The sequence below is a fragment of the Gracilinanus agilis genome, chromosome 1, assembly GCF_016433145.1.
Source record: "Gracilinanus agilis isolate LMUSP501 chromosome 1, AgileGrace, whole genome shotgun sequence".
Classification (NCBI taxonomy): domain Eukaryota; kingdom Metazoa; phylum Chordata; class Mammalia; order Didelphimorphia; family Didelphidae; genus Gracilinanus; species Gracilinanus agilis.
The window spans coordinates 560,556,647-560,577,127 of NC_058130.1; the positions used below are offsets into that span (position 1 = coordinate 560,556,647).

The 20,481-nt window shown below is 36.3% G+C and overlaps 1 protein-coding gene across 2 annotated transcripts in view; it reads left to right on the forward strand.

Moving 5' to 3' along the window:
* The window catches only part of LDLRAD4 (low density lipoprotein receptor class A domain containing 4), a 604,065-nt gene that overhangs the window by 174,706 nt on the left and 408,878 nt on the right, over positions 1 to 20,481 (forward strand). For both annotated transcript variants that reach the window (XM_044667083.1, XM_044667090.1), the window contains exon 3: positions 15,243 to 15,704. In XM_044667083.1, coding sequence (XP_044523018.1) covers positions 15,665 to 15,704 — 40 coding nt within the window. In that variant the 5' untranslated portion in view covers positions 15,243 to 15,664. The remainder of the gene's footprint in view (positions 1 to 15,242; positions 15,705 to 20,481) is intronic.

Genomic DNA, 20,481 nt, shown 5'->3' on the forward strand with positions numbered 1-20,481 from the left:
TAGCCAGAAGCCAAGAATAAGCCAGTATTGCCTCAACTTCAGTGGTAGCTTACCACTTTTAACAAAGAGCCTTCCAGGGCCCAAGTCTTTGATTATATTTATCTCTCTGGGTAGAGGAAGATATCCTTCACTGATTTATACTCTAAGGTACTAGAACTAAAAATTAACTATAATCGAGATTATCTTAGGATAGGCCTAAGGGAAGTTAAGGAAAATAAGTCTTCCATCTGTTTCATATCTGGGGCTATCCAAAAATAGAGTCCCAAAGTCTTGTTGCTCTGGTTGTATGTCCTTCTCTATTGCTCTCTATACTTCTCCCTGTGACCCTAGCCCATAGTTGGCTTGCCATTGACTTGAGGAGCCAGTTGGGTCCCAAAGGCCAATGGGGGTGTTTAGCCAGAGCTGTCTGCATCTCCCAGCCTGACAATGACTGAAATTTGCAGGTTCTTTAGGCTTTCCTTCCCTTCACTTCCAGTTCCCATGGAAACAGATTGTGGGGAAAACTGGGCATGGTGCTATCTTTACCCTGTTTTTTGGCCATCTGACGTCTGTTTCCATGGGAACCAGAAGGATAGGGGATGGAAGTGGAATAACTAGAGCACCTTTAAATTTCGATGGTGTGCAGCTTCCAAACTCTAACTCTTTTGCCAAAATCCACGCAAAGGTGGGGGAACCCTGAAGACCCTAGAGGTCTAATGACATGACTCTAATGGGATGTGGGGTCATCTTGTAGAGGTAATGAAAAGAGGGAAACACCTTTTAAAATCATTTTCAAGGTACCAGAGAATTATTTTCCTTCCAAGAATTCATTTTCAAATGGGGTTATAAGCTATTTTAGTAGTTCTATCTAGCTATCATTTGTGTAAATATATTATACATAAAAGCATGTTTTTGTTTATGTAAGTGTAGTGACAGATAGAAAAGTTATCCAAAGTAGGGAAGCCCTATTGTATCTAATGGATGTCTGAATTTCAGTTGGGAGAGTTTTGGCCTATGACATTTTAGAGTAAGGGGGATGAAATTTATAGATGACCTGTTTAAATGCTATGAGCAGTTTTTGTAAAGGCTAATAATTTAATGTGCTCAGAAATGGATTGTCCTTTGCTTAAATAGTCAAACCCTCAAATGACTCTGTGGTCCATTTGCATTTGGATAGTCTTCTTCTAAGCCTGTCCACCATATGTGTCCCATTGGTGTCTGTTCACTCTGCCAGAGGCCTTCCTCACTTTTTCCTGACATTCCAGGGACATCAGTGGAACATTTTGCCTGCCATTTGTTATTCATTGCCCTGATTATTTTACCAGGCCATTTTTTCCTAGCATATATTTTAACATGTTACCTGGCATACTGAAGGTACTTAGCAAATGTTTGTCGACTTGACTCCCTGATCTTTTACTTCCATTTTTTAAAAAACCCTTACCTTCTGTCTTAGAATCAATATTGTGCATTGGTTCTCAGACCGAAGAGTGGTAAGGGCTAGGCAATGGGAGTTAAGTGACTTACCCAGGGTCATACAGCTAGGAAGTGTCCGAGGCCAGATTTGAACCTACAACTTCCCATCTACTGAGCCACCCAGCTGCCTCAACTTCCATTTTTCTTAAAAGCTCCTCATTGGGGCAGCTGGGTAGCTCAGTGGATTGAGAACCAGGCCTAGAGACAGGAGGTCCTAAGTTCAAAACTGGCCTCAGACACTTCCCAGCTGTGTGACCCTGGGCAAGTCACTTGACCCCCATTGCCTACCCTTACCACTCTTCTGCCTTGGAGCTAATACACAGTATTGACTCCAAGATGGAAGGTAAGGGTTTAAAAAAAAAAAAGCTCCTCATTAACCCTTACTGACATCCTCCTCATTCCATGAACCTCTCCATTGTCAGTCAGTAAGCATTTATTAAGTACCTTCTATTTGCCAGGTACTGTGTGAAAATTATAAGGATGATATTAGAAAATAAGTCTTGTTATATTAGTTTAGAGATAAGAAGTAGAGAAGCTGGCTTGAGAAAGAATTGGAGTTTCAAACAGAGCTGAGACAGAGTGTCAGTTTCAACATTTTTTCTGTGGCAATTGGCAGAGTCACTCACAGAGACTCTCTCTGGGGCCTTGGAGGAGGTGACTTCTTCTCTCTCTCTCTCTCTCTCTCTCTCTCTCTCTCTCTCTCTCACTATCTGAGGTAAAAGGAAAGGAAGGAAAGACCCAAAGGAGCTTAGTGTTTTCTTTTTCCATCTTGAGAAACACTATTGACTATTACTGTTTTATAGATTTTTTTTTTAACTCTGAGAAGACCAAAGAAAACCCTGGTCTTTGATTTGGACTCTGAGTCTGTTAAGGCTCAGCGTCCCAATTTGGTTCTTGCCAGCTGGTCTTTGTTATTTTTATGACTTGGAGGCAGTTAAGAATTATAAGGATAATAGAGTTAGTTTATTTAGAATAGTAAAAATTTGGGTTAGTCAAATCAGGAAGGATCAGTGTAGCCTGTGGACACAGGAGAAGTGGTTCTGCATAGAACCAGGGAGTTTTATTTGGATGGAGTTAGAATCCCTTAGAGTTAGAAATCCTTTTTATCCTTATATTTTCAATAAATAGTTTATTTTTCTATAACAAAAGTCTCTTTAGTGTCCTTGCACCTGGCCCTGAAGAGAAGTTCACTTATGAGCTTCACTTCATTGATATAAATTGAAGATACTTATTAGGCACAGCAAGCAGAGTATTTAAATCAGTTTATAATCTACAATCAATTCATTGTCATTTATTTTTACAGGTACTAAGCACTGGGAATGGAAAAAGAGTCAAAATACAGTCCTTGCCCTTAAGGAGCTGATAATCTAATGGGGAAGACAATAGGCAAAATAATATGTACAAACAAGCTATATGTAGGATAAATGGGGAATAAAAGCACTAGAAATAAGAGGAATTGGGAAATTGATTTTAACTTTGCAGAGATTATTGTGTTTCTTGTCTCTTGTCCATATACCATCAGCAATAATGTAATGGAATCTAAAAGATGGAACATTGTTTCTGAAAGAAACCTGGGATTCATTAAAGGAACTTTTCAGTTTCCTGAAGGCAATCTAAGATGCTTTCTTCCTTCTGTTTAATGCTGAGCCCCACCACTATCTATTTATACTGCCTATCCCTGATAAACATATTTATAGTCAAGAGATACAAGTTGTCTTTCCCACTGTATGGCATGAACTGGAAGAGAAATAAAAAGACATGCTTTATCCACTTGGTCTTTCATATATGGATAACCAGACCAAATTCTTTTGAATGTCTATATATCTTTTCCAGGAGATTCTTTAAGATACTAAGGCTTGCTGGAACCATCACTATGTGGTCCACAAACAGGATCTACTGAGGACCTCATTATTTATAGGGTATTTCTTTTTCAGTTTTGACTCTGTAGTGGATTTCTGTCAACACATTGGTGAAAACCACTGGCTAAAAGGCCTTATAGTCCAGGGCACATAGTAGGTACTTAATAAATATTTATTGATAAAGTTTCCCTTTTTCTTTTTTATGTCTTAGGATTATGTTTTTGAGGTGAGCAAATGCTGGATGGAATTTATTAGGATTCATCAACATTATCTTTCTTTTGATCTTCCTTATAAAATAGCATCTTCCTCTGAATTCTTGCTGATTTCATAATTCATTAAGCCTTGCTTAATACTAGGCTTCAGTTACTTTTGAGTGTCTGATCTTGGTTGTTCAATTTCATTAGCTGCTTGCTCTAGTAGCTAGTGAACATTTATTGAATATTCACTTGGTAGAGGGCAGAGGTTCTTAACCTGGGGTCTATGAACTTGTTTTTTTTTTTAAAATATTTTGATAGGTTACATGGATGGAGAGAACTTAATAGGATGAATAGGTTATTGGGACATTGTAGAAAAAGCCCTGAAGAGTCAGGAGTTCTACCTATAGAGAAATTAAGTCTTCATATGAAAGTTCTCATCCCCCTTTTCCTTTTGAGAAGTTGTTTTCTCAAGCCGAAACCATGGGCAGTTTGCTAAGATTCTCAGTGCAGTTTATTTGTGGTTGCCTTTTGTTTTAATGAAAAGAAAATAAATAGCTAATATTTTTAAAATATTTTAATTAATTGATTCACTTTGTAATTCTATATTTTTTGTTTTATGCATTTTAAAATGTTATTCTGCAAAGAGGTTCATTGGTTTTACCAAATTGCCAAAGAAGTGTATGAATTACACAAAAGATTAAGAATCCCTGATCTAGAGCATTCTACAAAATATCATGGTGATTTGTGATGTGTCCCCCTTAATATAGCTTAGCCTATGGACATTTGTTTCTGTGTTTGGTTTCCTTCAGGATGTCTATCCTGTGGTGGAATTGGTGGGTCACAGGATACAGATGGTTTATTCATTTTCCTTATGTGATTCCCAGTTGGAATCCAGAATGACAGAATCACTTTCAGAAATCCACAAAAAAAAGGTTCATCAGAGTTTGTCCTTTCACAGTTCCTCTAATATAAACTGTTTCCATCTTTTTTTTTTTTGTTTTTGTGTGGTGCAATATAAAACCTCACTTGTTTTAATTAGCATTTTGACTGTTAGTGATTTTGAGCATATTTTTACTTGGTCACATATTATTTGCAATTCTTTTGAAAACTATTAATGTATTTTGACTTATCCCTTAGGGAGCCTCTCTTCATGCTATATATTTGTGTCAATTTCCCTTTTATTTTGGATATCAGACATTTCTCAGTGATATTTGGTGCAAGTATTTTTCCTACTTTGCCACTGCTTTTCTAATTCCGTCTCCATTGATTTTTGTTTAGTAGAATCTTTTAAAATGTAAGGTGTCAACATTTTCTATTTATCTTTTATGGTCTCTTCTATTCCTTGTTTGGCTAGGAATTTTCCTCACTAGATCTAAATATCAACTCCTAGGATTTCTATGATAATGCACTCTCTTGGTTTTCTTCAGACTCCACTCTAAACATTCCTTGGCTTCATCTTTTTTTTTAAACTCTTCTTCCTTTTCAGATACTTAAACCTGAAAGGTCCTTAAGATTCTACCTCAGGCTTACCTCTGTCTCTATATTACTTTGGATCCTTTTAATAATCTCAACCATTCTCACAGCTCCAACTATGTCAATGTGGATTACTCAACTTTTCATCTCTACCTTCAACTTATCTGCAGACATTCTATCCTGTACTTATTGCCAGTTGAATAACTACATCCAGATGTGCCATCCATCCTTAAAATAACTAAATTGAGCTTACCTTTCCTTTTTAACCTGTCCTTTCTTCTTCTCTCTTTCTATACGTAGCACCACCTTCCTATCAGTCACCTCAGTTCAAAACTTTGGGGTCATTTTTTATCTATCTCTCTCTTACTCCACACATTCAATCAGTAGCTCAGTTTCATAATACCTACTGATAAAATCATTTTTTAACCAGCCTTTCTCTTTAATTCTATTACAACCACCCTAGTTCAGACCTTCATCTCTTGTATCCTTGACTATCATAATAGTCTCATAATTGGCCATCAGTCTATTCCTCCCTTAATATATTCTCATCACTGCTGAATGTTCCTTAAAATATACCATCATCTTAATGTCATTCCTCTACTCAAAAACCTGCAGCAGCTTCCTAATGTATAATAAGGGGAATAAGTGTCTAATATTGTCATTTAGACCCCTCAACAATTGGGTCTCCTGTCAAATACCTATCAAGCTGTAACATCCATTGTACCAATGGATTATTCTCTCCCTCACATTCTTGTCCGTCCTCCTCTCTATCTGTGCTTTGGCTCAGACCATTTGCCATGCCTGGAATGGAGTTCCTCACCTCCTACCTTGCAGCCTTTAATCTGTTGATGCCCCCTGTTCTTCCTTCCTTTCACAATTCATATACCATTTTTAGGAAAACTTCCTGTCCTCATCTTTCCCTCCTTCCTCCCCTTGAAAGTCATGCCTCTATATTTAAGTGATCTCATGACTTTTTTTTTTTTTTTTTGGCACTAACCCCTCTTTCCACTGTATCATTGTTATATATTGGCTTTCTCATTATTATATTGTACGCTCTATGAGATCAGGACCTGTGTCCTACTTTGTATCCTATATACTTAGGATGGTCCTTGGCATGTATGCACTTAATAAACTGTTAATAAAATAAAGAAAATATATTGAGGGAAGAGGGTAGAAATGGCTTTTTCCTCTTTTTCTTTCCCTTATGCAAAACTCGAGTCTGTGTTTGTAGTTTCAGTGCCCTGAAGTTTCTTGGCCAAATTACGGTTATCTGGTAATTCATACAATGGCAGAAATTTCCCTCTTTCCTCTCCCCTTTCTACCTGTCTTTTTATTATTCATCTCTGTGACCCTTTCTTAGAAGACAAATTGTAAAGGCTCTTGTAAAGGCTCCCTCTAAATCTGGCGGTAGAACCGTCAGTGAATACCTGCAGATTCCAGAGAGGAAGAGAAGAACATGAGTTGGTGTGTTGCTTGCTTGGTGTTTCTACCTACTCTCCTGCCCTCTTCTTTTCTTTTTCAAGATCATATTATTGGGAGGGGGGCAGCTGGGTAGCTCAGTGTATTGAGAGCCAGGCCTAGAGACGGGAGGTCCTAGGTTCAAAATCTGGCCTCAGACACTTCCCAGCTGTGTGACCCTGGGCAAGTCACTTGACCCCCATTGCCTACCCTTACCACTCTTCTGCCTTGGAGCCAATACACAATATTGACTCCAAGATGGAAGGTAAGGGTTTAAAAAAAAAAGATCATATTATTGGACAACATAGTTTACACCTCACATTGTCTCAGGCCTTTTCCTAATTAATGCTGTGTGGTCAGATGCTCTATAGTTAAATATGGCAAGGAATGGGACTAAGACACCATGAGTTGTTACATTTTCACAAAATACAGCAAATGGCAGCTAAGGCCCAGGGGTCGTATTTTTTACTGTCTCAGAAATCTTTTATGTGAAATGTAATGATGAGCGCTCAGAAGTTAGACAGATTCATTTAAGATAATATATATAGGGGAAGAGCATTATTAGATATAATACACTTAATATAATATATATTAATATAATTCATAACACTATTGCTGTAAATATAACAACCAATATCATTGCATATAACATATAAAACAATATGATTATAGATGACGCCACATAAATAATAATATAATTACTATAGTATAATAAAATAATAATTATATATGTATATATAATAATGTCTTTTCCAAGTTCTAATACACCATTCCAAATGAAATCAATGTCTTCAGCTGCTGATACAAAACCACCATCATTAAGCAAACCCAAAGGGTCTCCTATAGTGGAAGAGATTTACTCCCATTACATTTGTTTCTGGAGACAGCCACTGTGGTATTACAGGGGTCATGGGAGCACAATCTCTGGTGTTGTTGCCTCGGGTATCCTGCTGGTACACACTGTACCTGAAGGTAGTTCCTTTCAGCACTCAGTAACATGGCTTTGGCTTTACTGTGGGCAGTTCAGCACAGGCATGAGCTGTGTGTTGCCAAGGCAGCAGAAATTGGTCTAATAATGAACTTTTTATGCTTGGCTGGAGTTTTAAAAAATATACAGGGCCTGGATTTGTGGAGTACCATTAGTTAAATACTAGGGAGCCTTTACCCTAAATTCCTTACCCTCTTGAACAGCTGCTCTTCATGACACATGCATTTTCAGAGCGCTGACTGATCCAGCCTTCCAGGAAGATGTGAAACCCTATCGGTGTTTCCTTAATATATGTGGAGTCAGGGATTGCTCATTAAACTGCTTGGTGTGCTTGGGCCTCTCACAGAGTTAGAGATTTCGATTGTGTGTAACTGTACTACCTAGAGCTCATTTCTGAGGATCTCGGACTACACCGATGCCAGCCCTCTCCTGGGACATCGGCTCTCTCGGTGGCCCTCAGAGTTACATCCTGAAGACATCTGTCAGAATGGGCATCTTGTGGAGCCTGAGCAATCAGATTAAGCCCTTCCACCAAAGGGAGCTGATTGACCAGGCTGAGCTCCATGCCCCATCCAGATCTGTTTTGTGGATAAAGGTTGGTGGCAGAATTCTAAGGGCGTTCTTTGCCAGCTTTCCTTAACTTTTCTAGCTCTTACAGGAAGGAGAGTGCTCTGTTTTGGGAAGTGTGTGTGTCTGAGGAACTCTTGAAATCATGAATAATTGTCACTGAGGGTCAAAGAGGCTTACCTGAGGCCAGTCAGGGCTCCCTGTCTCTGTCTTTCTTATTCTTTCTCCTCCCCTGGATCAAATCAGTCTCGAGAAGTCAGAATAGAAGCAGAGGCAGCTACGAGATACAGTCGAATCGGGAAGATTAGAGGTCAAATATGATCTCAGACACTTACTAGCTGTCTGACCGTGAGCAAAGCATTGGATTTCTGTTTGCTTCAGTTTCCCCATCTGTAAAATGGGGACAATAACAGCACCTCCCTCCCAGGGTTGCTGTGAAGATAAAATGAGATCATTATAAAGTGCTTAGCACAGTGCTGGGCACATAATAGGTGCTATATAAATGGTAGCTATTATTATTATTGTTATTACTAACATTTTCACTGGAAATAGTTAAAAATGTCTGTGGGGTTTATTTTTCCTTGGACAATGAATAGAAAAAGAATAACTTGACAAGTTGCTTTTTCAGAGTGAAAATCAACTAACAAGACTGAAGCATTTTTCTTTTTTAATAGGTAAATATGAATTCTTTTCTCAGAATTTGGTAGGCTGATTATAGGAAAAAAATTAACATTCAGGGCTTAGAGAAACAAAAGAAAATAACTATTGTTGTACAGTTGTGTTCAACCTCTGTGACTCCATCTGGGGTTTTCTTTGCAAAAATACTGGAATGGTTTACCATCTCTCCTCCATCTTATTTTACAGATGAGGGAACTGAGGCTTAAGGGTTAAGTGACTTGCCTAGGGTCACATAAGTAGTAAGTGCCTTAGGCCAGACTTGATCTCAGAAAGATGACATTTCCTGACACTAGGCCTACCATTCTATCTACTGCATCACTTGTTTCCCTGAGGGAAATAAAAGAAATCACTAGGTAATAGAAGGGCTGAAAGTATACAGATTATTTATTTCTACAGAGGATATCAGCTTACATTGTTTATAAGTTTTATTAGCTTCTGAGTGATCAAAAAAGCAAACTTCCTAAGATTTTGTATCTGATTAAAAAGAACTAGGTTCATCAGGTTATGAAGTGGGGCTTTATACTAAGGCCACAGTGTTGACTTTTGTCTCAGCACACTGCTTAGAAATGATGAGGAACATGAAAAATATGCAAACTTTCTATCACTGAAACAAATAAAAAAGAAAAAAGAGCTTGATACTCTAAGAAAAGGCTTAATTGCAATTGAAAAGAAGTAACTATTATTATCTGAAAAAAGTAGAATCACCATTTCTCTAATATTTCAAGGTGAAAACTTGAATGACAAAAAAAAAAAAGATTCTAAGAAGCCGTGATACCTCCTTATTTGCCTGGGTAATTTCCTTTTTTGTCATTTTTCTTATTGCCATTTTCTTCATACCAATTGCCTCCCCTACACATTCTCACTAATTTGTGCATCTTGTTTCCTACGTCCATTATTATTTCTAGTTGGCATGGGAGGAATTGTTTTGATTTTTATCTATTGAGAACTCTTTTCCCCCAAGTGAATATAGTAGGGAAGAGACCCCCTAAGATATCAAATATTTTCAATTGATAGCTCTTTACTGAAAGGTAGATAAAAAGACAGAATCGAAAGGCTTTAAGGTATTCTAATAATAATAGCTGACACTTATTTACACTGTGCTTTCTCTTTTGGATAAAACCAGATACATAATTTAATTTATATATTATGATATATTAATAACTTATATAACATATGACATAGGTTGTATATAAAATATGTGTATAATGATATGTAATATTAATAGCTATTATATACTATATTGTAATATGTAGTATATAGTTATTACATCTATTTTTTACTCATATAAATAAGCACTTTGTTTGCAGCTAAGACTCTTAAAGAGAGTTGTCTGGGAGTACAGAGCAGTTAATTGTAGTATTCAAGATCCCAGGGCCAGTCTGTGAGAAGGGAGACTGGAAGAGCAGTTTTTTCCACTGAGCTCTCTTGCCTCTTCAGTGTACAAGGTCAAAGACTACAAGTCAAAGCTGAGATTAAAACATATCCCTAACTCTAAATCCAATGTTCTTTTCATTACACAGCCTATTTATTCTCCTCTTTATCTATTCCTGCCCCCAAAAGATTACACACTGCTTAGTGCAAGGACCTTATTTACTTATAACCTCATTAGAATACATTCTGCATTTTCTGGGAGCTCAGGGAATGTTGTTGACTGACACTTGCAGAGGCCTTCAACGAAGCTGTCAACTTGGTGTTCATGGATTTTGGAGAGACTCATGCAAAAAAGCGTGAAGTCTTTTTCTCAAAGTGACATGGTGATTTCATTGTTAGAGTCAGGAATAGATCCTAGGTTTCCTTTTCCTCACAGCTCTCTCAGAAACTGTTTGTCATCTCTATCCTAAATGAACCAGCACGTTTGAACATTTTTCATGCCCTTTTTTTTAAAAGTTCAAAGCAATGTATAGATAAATTGTTCTTTTAAAATAATATCATGTTTTAACATAGCTCCGAGTTTATCAAGGTGAAACTTTTGACTTTTTGTCTTCTGTCTCTTCCCTGCACATTTTTGGTGTGAGCAATGACAAGAAGCCATCGACATCATTTTCGAAGACTGCCACAACTCTGATCATTTTCCTTACAACATATAGTCTATCCAATTTCACCACTCAGCCATCTCCTAGGTAACTAGCACTTAGCCAACGAAACAGACTGTCCACAGTGAAAGGAAATAAAAAAAATTAAACTGCTGTGTTTACACTTTTTTCGAATACTTGATTTGCTTAAAATATATTTTTTGAAGTTAACAGGTTTCAAAAAAGTCTGTTTCACTTCTCTATTGAATTTTGATCTCTTTGCCTACTTTGTGACCCTAATCTTCCCTTGCAAATAGATGTCTGCGGTACAGTCAGTGTAAGTTCATGAAAACTGTCATCTGTCAAAGGCTAAATGTTAATTCCCAAGAGATTACAGTTTGGCCCAATTCCTCATGAATATGTGGTAAAGCAGATATGGTTCTGCAACTTCTTTGGTTAGGTTTTGTGGGTGTTCATTTTCTTCCCCCTCTTTTTTTTTAAATGCCCCTTCCTGTGGGGGTGTTTTTCAGTTTGATGTGCTTTATTTCCTTAGTAACTGTTGTATTGTTATGGGAGGGACTTAATGTCATTCTCAAGTACAGTCTTGAATCAATTTATTTCCTGGTTAGTCTTTCTCATCTTCGTAGTGAGAAGAGAACATCTATGTTTATGCACTGACACCTGAGTGATGGGCACTTTGGATTTAGAATAAGGGTGCGTGAGGGTGTGTGTGGCTTTGGAGCATTCTGACCTTGGGTGAGTCTTTCTCCCTTTTCATCGTTCCCTTCCCTCTTTTTAAATTAGCTTTCCTCCTCAGGGACACTGTAAGGCTCAAGCATTTAGGGATTAATGTTTAGGGAAAACCTTTTATTTCCTTTGGTCTAGTGGAAAGCCACTCACTAGCTATGAGATCGGAGGCAAGTCACTTATGTCATTGACCCTCAAATTCCTTATCTATTTATGGTTTCTAAGGGCTCTTTAAGCTCTAAATCTGTAAAAAAAAAAGCTTATAAATACTGAAGAGATTTGGGTTCTGATTTCAGCGTTGCTGTTTGCTATCGATGACCTCAGTATCTCAGTGCCAATTTTCTCATCTATAAAATGTAGTTAGATTATATGATCTCCAATGTCTCCCTTAAATCTACAATTCTGTGTTTTTCAGGAATATATTATAAAAATGAAGAATCTATTAAAAAAAGCAAACCCTTACTTTCTGTCTTAGAATCAGTACTGAGTATTGGTTCCACTGCAGGAGAGTGATAAGAAAAAGACAGTGGAGGTTAAATGACTTGTCCAGGATCACATACCTAGGAAGTGACTGAAGCTAGATTTCCCTCATTCGTTTTTTTAAATAAGACATACTAAACTCAAAAGTATTAAAAAGAGGTTGAAAATTGTTCATATAATTGGAAAAAATAAAATATTAAAATAAAAAATAAGGGATACTGGGAGGCCACATAGGCAATTCAGAAAGAATGGAACCTACTAGAAAATAGAATATTTTATTTCTATTATAGTAACTATTCAAGTATAGTTATTATCTTAACACAATGTGTAGGACAAAATTGTTTCTGAGCTTATAACATGAGGTAGTAATTAATTTTTAGAGTCTTTCTTGAGCATCTCTTATATGTACAGCACTACATTTGTTACAGAATACAATGAAATAGGACTCTAGGAAGTTTATAGTTTAACTGGGGAAAGAGATATAAAACACAAAATAGGTAAAGATATTGAAGGAGATAATAGGGTGCCAACTACTATTATAACTTTGACTTTTCATTGTTTAGGAAGAACCACCTTTTTAGCTGTTATTCCCATTGAATTTTATTGGTGTCCATCAGAGCTATGTGATTCCTGTGAGTCAGTTGAGAGGATAGATTGATGAAAAGATGAGGCAACCATAACTCTGAACTGTGGGCCTTTTAGAATTTAAAGTTTTGGTAGTCTCCGTCATCTCTTGCCATCTTTCCTTTTTTGATTCTGTGAAGTCTGTTTTTTCTGCTCTATCTTTCTGGGGAAGAGCTTCAGATTAGCAGTGGGCTAGAAGAAAAGAATTTAAGAAGTAAAAAAATTCAAAGTAGTAAAAAGCAATAGAAAAGTTATTGGAGAAATGACTCAGTTTGTGTTAGAATATGTAAAACATATATTACTTTTATGCTGATACAGTTGAAGGTTTCCTAACTATTTCATAGGTCTGATAAGGATTCTTCTTTAACCCTCATTCATGGCAACTGCTCCTCAGAATTTTGATAAAGGCAGACTTTTCAGGCTGTTCCAATTGTTTTAATCCGATGGCATGAAATAAATAAGTTCCAGAATCAGAAGGCAGATAGATAGTTACAGGAAAGGAAAAACAGTAATTTTGTTTCCCTCCTACTATTACCCATACCCACCTACAGATTTCCCATGGTCATGTGAGCAAAAAGATAGTTACAATTTTTTAAAGCATATTAGCATCATAAACAAAACAAAAACAATGCAAAATACCACACAAACTTTTTTTTCCGTCTCCCAGACCAGTATGAGAATGGGAGTAAATAAAGTACGAGAATTCCTGTAGAAATGAATTGATTCATTCGACAAATATTTATTCAGCTCCTATTATGTTGTTTGATATAGAGGAAGGAGTGCGGTTGTGCTGTCAGAAGTCCTAGTTTCAAATCATCTTGGATCAGTCACTCACTGCTTAGATGACTTTAGCCAGGGCCCTTCATCTTCTGGGCCTTAGTTCCCTCTTCTGCAAACTGATAGATTAGACTACATGCTTTCTAACCTATAGCTTATAACTTAATTTTTGTTTCTATAATTCATATATATATACACACACATATATATGCAAAACTGTGTGCTATGTACTGTGGAGAGTTCAGAAAAGGGTAATTCATAGTCTCTGTTCTCTTGTCTAAAAAGGAAAGATTGAGCATTTGTACAATAAATAAAATGTGAGCTTACGGGTTTAAGTATAGTATAAACATAAAGGTTTGGGATTTCAGAGGTGGGAGAAATTGTTTTTGGATGACTGGTGGTTCAGGGAAGACTTCAAAGAATAGGTAGTTAGCCCAAAGAGTAAAAGAATAGGGTAATGGAAAAATCTGGGCATTGAATAGGTAATATAAATTAGTTAGGCAAGTTCAAAGTAGAATTTGCTGTTGATATTTTTAACTGCATCTTGATTAAATTAGGCTATTCTGAAGACTGAAATAATGTGGGATATGGATATAGGAGTTTTCAGAAGGAAATGTTTCCTGTACTCTTAACCAATTTAGAAACATTCATTACATATAAACAGTTGATTTGCTAATTTAAATTCTTTTCTTTATTCATTAACCATGCCACTAATGACTTCTGTAATAAATTTAGTTCTGTTAGTTTAGATTTCATTATTGTAGTTACTTGAAAGCAGATAAATCACATTACTTTAAAAAATCTTCTATACTTTAGACTTTAGTTAAGAATTGGACCATTCCCCAAATTAGTTTGAATTAGAGTTGTTTAACTTTATATAGGGTCTATATTTATTTTAATAAAACAAAAAGTCATATTGTGCCCTTTTGTAAATTGTTCCCTAAATAGAATTTCTTATTTGAAGTGAATGTAAAAATAAATAATCAATTCTTTTTAAAAAAGTTTTCTTTTTCTCCTTCTACTTGATGAAAAAGAAAAATGTGATTGTGGTTTCTGATTGTTAAAAAATTGACTAGGAGGAAATAATTATAATGGGAATAAAGTTCATTCTTTGAGTAATAATTTTAATTTAATGTCCTTCATTTATTTTTTAAAAGTCTGGCCTTTTAGTCTTCTTACCTTGTTTTTTAATGGCTGCTCTGCAAAAGTAAGCCTACAAGAGAGATAACTGTAAAGAATTTTATAAACTGCTTTTATTTTAAAGCATACATAAAGCAATTTGAAAACTAGATTGACTTACCTTCTTGATTCTTCATTTAAAAAATGTGTGTTTGTGTGTGTGTGTGTGTGTGTGTGTGAGAGAGAGAGAGAGAGAGAGAGAGAGAGAGAGAGAGAGAGAGACAGACAGACAGACAATGTAGGAAGAGTCTGAGGAATCATTGCAAGATATCTCTGGTTTCATACAAACATTTCATTGGATTTGTTCCCACTGAGTCTTATTGAACTATAGGAGAAAGAGAGTATAGATCTCATTCTGTCTGTTCCCTCTTCACTTTCAGTAACTTTAAGAAATATTTTCATTATTTAAAACTTAATTCTGATATAACCCCAAAACATAAGGATACCTTGTTATTTTTGTAATTGTACACTTACTATATACTCTGTTTATCCATTGTTCCTCAACTGAAATTTAGAGAATTTTCTTGTGCCTAGGAATGTGAACGAATCCCTGAGAGCCTTCTCTCCACATTTCAGAGGCATTCAGGAAAATTTACTACATTGCTGAAGAGCTTCTTTCAGTGTGTATAGTCAATTCATAAAAATGTCTTTTGGTAGTTTGGAAGGTTTTTTGGTCCCTTTGAATCTTTTACTGTCTGTATAGGTCATCAGGAAACATAATCTCTCTCTCTCTTTTTTTAAAATTCTTCAGTGAGGGTGCCTGAGGGGAAAGACAAGAGAGGACGAGGCAGAAAGTAATTGAACGTCCCAAGTGACTGATCCCCCCGGAAAGGATGCTGGCTACCGGATGGTTCATTAGAACTACATTTTAGAAAGGGAAACAATCTCAGCAGGACACCTTCCGTGGCTTCCAGATTCACCATGGCCTCGATTCTCTGGCTGGACGGCTGAAGTCACTGTGTGTCCAATACTTGCTCTTTGTCTTTGGGCCGACTCCTGGTACCATCTGCTCACAGGATCTGGTGGGAATCACATGCTACCAAAAGTTGGAATCTGGAGAGAGATGGACTCTGACAAGCTAAAATGGAAGTAACTTGACAGCTTCAATCCCTACAGTTGACTCTTGTAAGGACAAGTTAAGAGTGGGAATACAAACGTGTCTGGGAGAGCAGTATGCAGGAAGCTGGTTTTCAGGCCACAAACGCTTTCACAGGTGAGGTTCCTGGACAATGAGTAAGTTGAGAGTTTTGGTGAACTTTTGGTTAAGTACAACTGAAATACCATAAAAATGAATGTCCCAGCACACATTTGGACCCAGGAACTTTAGGAGATATGTGAAGGTGAGAGGTATAAGCAAATAGGGTGACCTTTTTTCCCCACAAAGTGATGCTATATTTTCGCTCCCCCCTCACCCACCAACATGTTAGCTTGAGGAAAGGCCCTTCATTTTATAATTATATTATTAATATATAATATTATAATCATACACATAATTATAAAATATCCTGAAGTACATATTAGAGAAATGTGCTTCCCCATTCTGTAAAAGGAATATATTTTCAGAAAAGACAAGAGTTGGAGTTTGGGTAGATATTTTCCTTCACCATTCTCCCAAAATTAATTGCTGGCAAGTAATTTTTCCTTCTCATATTTTTTATCCTTAGTTTATTTCCTTAGTTTTATTAGTGAGTAAGTAGGGGAAAATTGGCCACTCCAGTCTTTCAGTTATAATCATTCTTGTACAAATGAGATCATTGTTAAACAGTACATTACAATTTTATTTTAATTCAGGCCATTTTAATTCTACCCTCGATATCAGTTTTCACATTTTGTAGTCATCATTTGTTCTGTCCAGTGCCCAGAGCAATTGACTGAGATACACAGGAGCTTTTGAATTCAGACCCTGGCTTGGTTTCTGGTTCCCTGAATATCTCAGAAATGTCGCTTAATTATTCTGCATTTCTAACTCATTTATCAATGCATCCCAGAGAGAGCTGAAGTAAAGGACTGCTAATATAATAATAGTAAGAAATAAAAAATAAAAAGAAAAGTTTTGGTTCCAATAGTCATGAAATTTGGGGGTGATTGATTCATTGAGATACCTACCCCTTGTAATATTGACAGTAAGTTCTGAAGTATCCTAGATACCAGCCTTGGTATTTTGTTCAGGGCTGAAACTTAGCTTGTTCTTGAATCTCTTACTGGCTAGAGGGTTATAGAGTTTAAATTCTAAGGGACCTATTCCAAAATAAAGATTGTTTTTTAATGGATGCCAGGAAATTGGGCTTCTTCAGAAGTCCCTGAAAAGTCTCTGTGTTGAGTTCTGTCACCCCCTATAGATCCACTTCAGTTGTCCCATTCAATCAATTAATTAAACATTTATTTAGGGCCTACTATGTGCCAGGCAGTGTGCTAGGTGCTGGGGATTTAGAAAGAGGCAAAAAACAGATCCTGCATTCAATGAGTTCCCATTCTAATGGGGAAGACAGCACACACGGGTTTTGTAAAATGTCAGCTTTTTTTCTAAGAAGAAGAGATTTAGTTCTAGGATGTGCATTCAGCAGTGCAGTGTCACAGATATTATTAAGAGTTTATTAAGTTCATGTTTGTTTTATTTGAATCTGATGCTAATGATGATTGGAAGTTTAGATAGTCATGGCTCCTATCCTAAGGAACTTCAAGTCTAATAAAAGCTACGACACATGCACTAATAATGACAATATAAAATAATAAATCAATGAAGTGCAAAGCCAGATACTATGTGAGGTTTATGTATATGTGTATGGTGGAGAAATTTACTGAGTAGGAGGGATCAGAAAAGTCTTCATAGAAGAAAGTAGCATTTGAGTTGAGCTTTATAGGGAAAATAACAGTTCAGGGAAGGAAGATCAGGAAATAATGTGAGTTAAGCCATAATGGTGGGAAAGCTCAAGGAATAGTTGTTGTTCATCCCTCATTTTTGAAGAGGACCAGTGACATCTCTGAGTGATATCTTGATTTGCGTATGAATTGGGCTTAAGGGAGGCAGAGTTTCACAGAGTCCTCAGCCTTATTCTTCTATTTTGTGTACTAAATGCTTCCATTTTCTGTGACCCAGCCATAGAGTCAGCTCCCTATAAATGTTTCTGCCTTCCAGTCTTTCATGACAGTCTTGTCTTTAAAAAAAGCTCTTAGGGGGCAACTGGGTGTCTCGGTGGATTTAGAGTCAGGCCTAGAGACTGGAGGTCCTAGGTTCAAATCTGGCCTCAGACACTTCCCAGCTGTGTGACCCTGGGCAAGTCACTTGACCCCCATTGCCCACCCTTACCACTCTTCCACCAAGGAGCCAATACACAGAAGTTAAGGGTTTAAAAAAAAATAAAAAAGCTCTTATTTCCTTTGGCTCTAAGTCTCCTTTATGCTTTCTTTTTACCCACATTTCTCTAAAGTCTAATTTTATTTTACAACTCTTCTCTCCATTCCAAACCGAGTTCCATCAAGCTCAGCTAGGTGCTTAGGAACTCACATCTACCTACATCTGCAGTTCTCGATTGTCTTCTTCAACAAACATTATCACAAATAATAGCAGATCTAAAATACAATTACATTTTTATTACATTAGACCCAGATAGATTGGGGTTACTTTCAAGCCATATGTAATCTGAGAGGTATGAGAGTGGTTTATTTTCTATGTTTTTTTTCGTCATGGATCCTGAAACTATTACTTGCTTTATTTTCTTTCAGCTACTATGCCTTGTACATAGTAGGCATATTAAACATTTGTTGAGTGTTTAATTGAGAGCTCTCTCTTATAATTGGCTTTTCGAATCTGTTAGCCAGGTCTGGAGAAGGCATGGTGTTGGTTTTTAGTGAATTTTTGAAGAAAGGGGTAACCAGATTAATTTATTGAGCAAAAGTAATAATAATGACTGATAATGACATATATAAAAAAGATGGACTGTGAGGGGAAGAAGAAAGGAGAAAGATGGAAAAAAGAGAGGGAGAAAAAAGAGAGACATATAAAGAGACAGAGATACGAGAGAGACCAAGTACACTATCTTTACTGTAAGCCTACAAATAAACACATACATTTATATCATCTCACTAAAAAAAGTTTTTTAGCTTCTAGCCATCTTATAAAAAAATGGTCAGATTACTGCCTGTCTCAGAGAGGGGAGGAGGGAAAGATGGAGAGAGAGAGAATTTAGATCATAAAATGTCAGAAAACAAATGATAAAAATTGTTTTTACATGTAAGTGAGAAAAATAAAATATTACTGGGGGAAAGAAAATAAAATAGCTGTGAAAGAAAATAAAGGAAAACCTATTCTTTCAAGTTGGCTAAAATTGTTCAATTTGGATGGGTGTCCTTTTATCAGGGATTTCCTCCTCCCCCTTTTTTTTACCTTTTCTTCTTTCTTTTCTCTGTCTACTTAGCTTTTAAAAGTTATTTATTTTATAAGGTGAAAATACTGGCCATCTTCCTGTATCAAGAACCTATGTGATGGCACCTGGTTGAAATTTAACCAGGACATTTCTTAAGGAAGGGAAGTAGTAAAAGGCATCACTCTGAGAGGTTTATCATTTTTTACATGCCTTTGACTTTGGCCCTTTTCTTGAGGGAATAAGGGATGCTCCTTTCTTAGTTACTGAGATTAGAGATATGCTTAACTGTTTTGGGTGAGTTGAGAGAAATAATAACCCACATGATATCAAATATCAGAGAATATAATATTTACTTGGATAAAGAGCTAACTTGAAGCCAAGAAGGCCTGCGTTCAAGTCTAGCCTCTGATACACATTGACTCTATGACCCTGGGTGGATCACTTAATCCTCTGATTGTTCTAGACTGCTCTCTAGAGAAGGGGTCAACCTGAATCGGTAGAGGGATTCTTCATCCTCATCCAGGAAGTTTCCTGTACCATGAAAATCACAGGTCCAGTCCCTTATCCCTTGGAGGATATTATACAGCTGTGATGATGCATACCTTTCAAGTGTGCTTAATCTGTGCTTGGAGAAGAAGCATGGAATGGGGTAAAGAGGTTTGGATTAGATTGCTGGTGGAAAAATGGATCCAGGTGACAGTTCTGACATTTCCTACTAGTCTAATCTTATCTCACAACCTTGATTTTTATCATCTATAAGAAGGGAATAAAAAAATCTTGCACTACCTGCTTATAGATTTATAAGAAAATCCTTTTAAAATTGTGAAATATTAACGTGAACTTTTGTTATAAATGACTGCATTTTATAAAGAAGTGATATTTTATGTTTTAGTTTTCTTCTATGCATTTTTTACACATCTACAGAAAAAATTTGTTACATGTGTCTATATATAATATATATTGTATATATTTCCACATACGATTGTACATAGAGAGGCTACTGATTGATTTCCAGGTTGATCAAAAAGATCAATCCTTTTGCTTATATGTGATTTTATTTGGTTTGAAAAATCAATTTTTTGTATTAATTGGGTGGGTGGACAATAAATATGGCTCAGAATATGTGGAGTTGCTGAGAGAAGATAAATTTACTGTTTTAAAATTTTACTGTTGTCCTTTTAAGTGGAAAACCTGCTGTTAGCTACTCAAAAGGCTTTACTTCAAGATCCAGATATCCAAAACACTGGCTTCAGTTATCAGGTAACTTTTTTCTCATGATAGCATATATATATATATATATATTTTGCTCTGCAACAAGACTGTCTCTTATAGGGCAATTTAGAAATTATTTCTTATGTAGTGTGTGTATGTATATATGTATGTATATATAATTATATATCATGTAATTATCTGATATTTTGACACCAGAGATGTTTGTCACAGACTCATTTCAAGATGGTATATGCAGAATGAAGGGAGTATCTTCCATTATTCATCTCTGAAACAGAATAAGTAATATTTACCTAATGCTAGTGAGTATTTTGAGAATTAGTCAATGAATAAGTATTTATTTAAAGCATACCAAGTGTCAGGCACCATGCTAAGTGGGGCTTTTCCAAAATAATG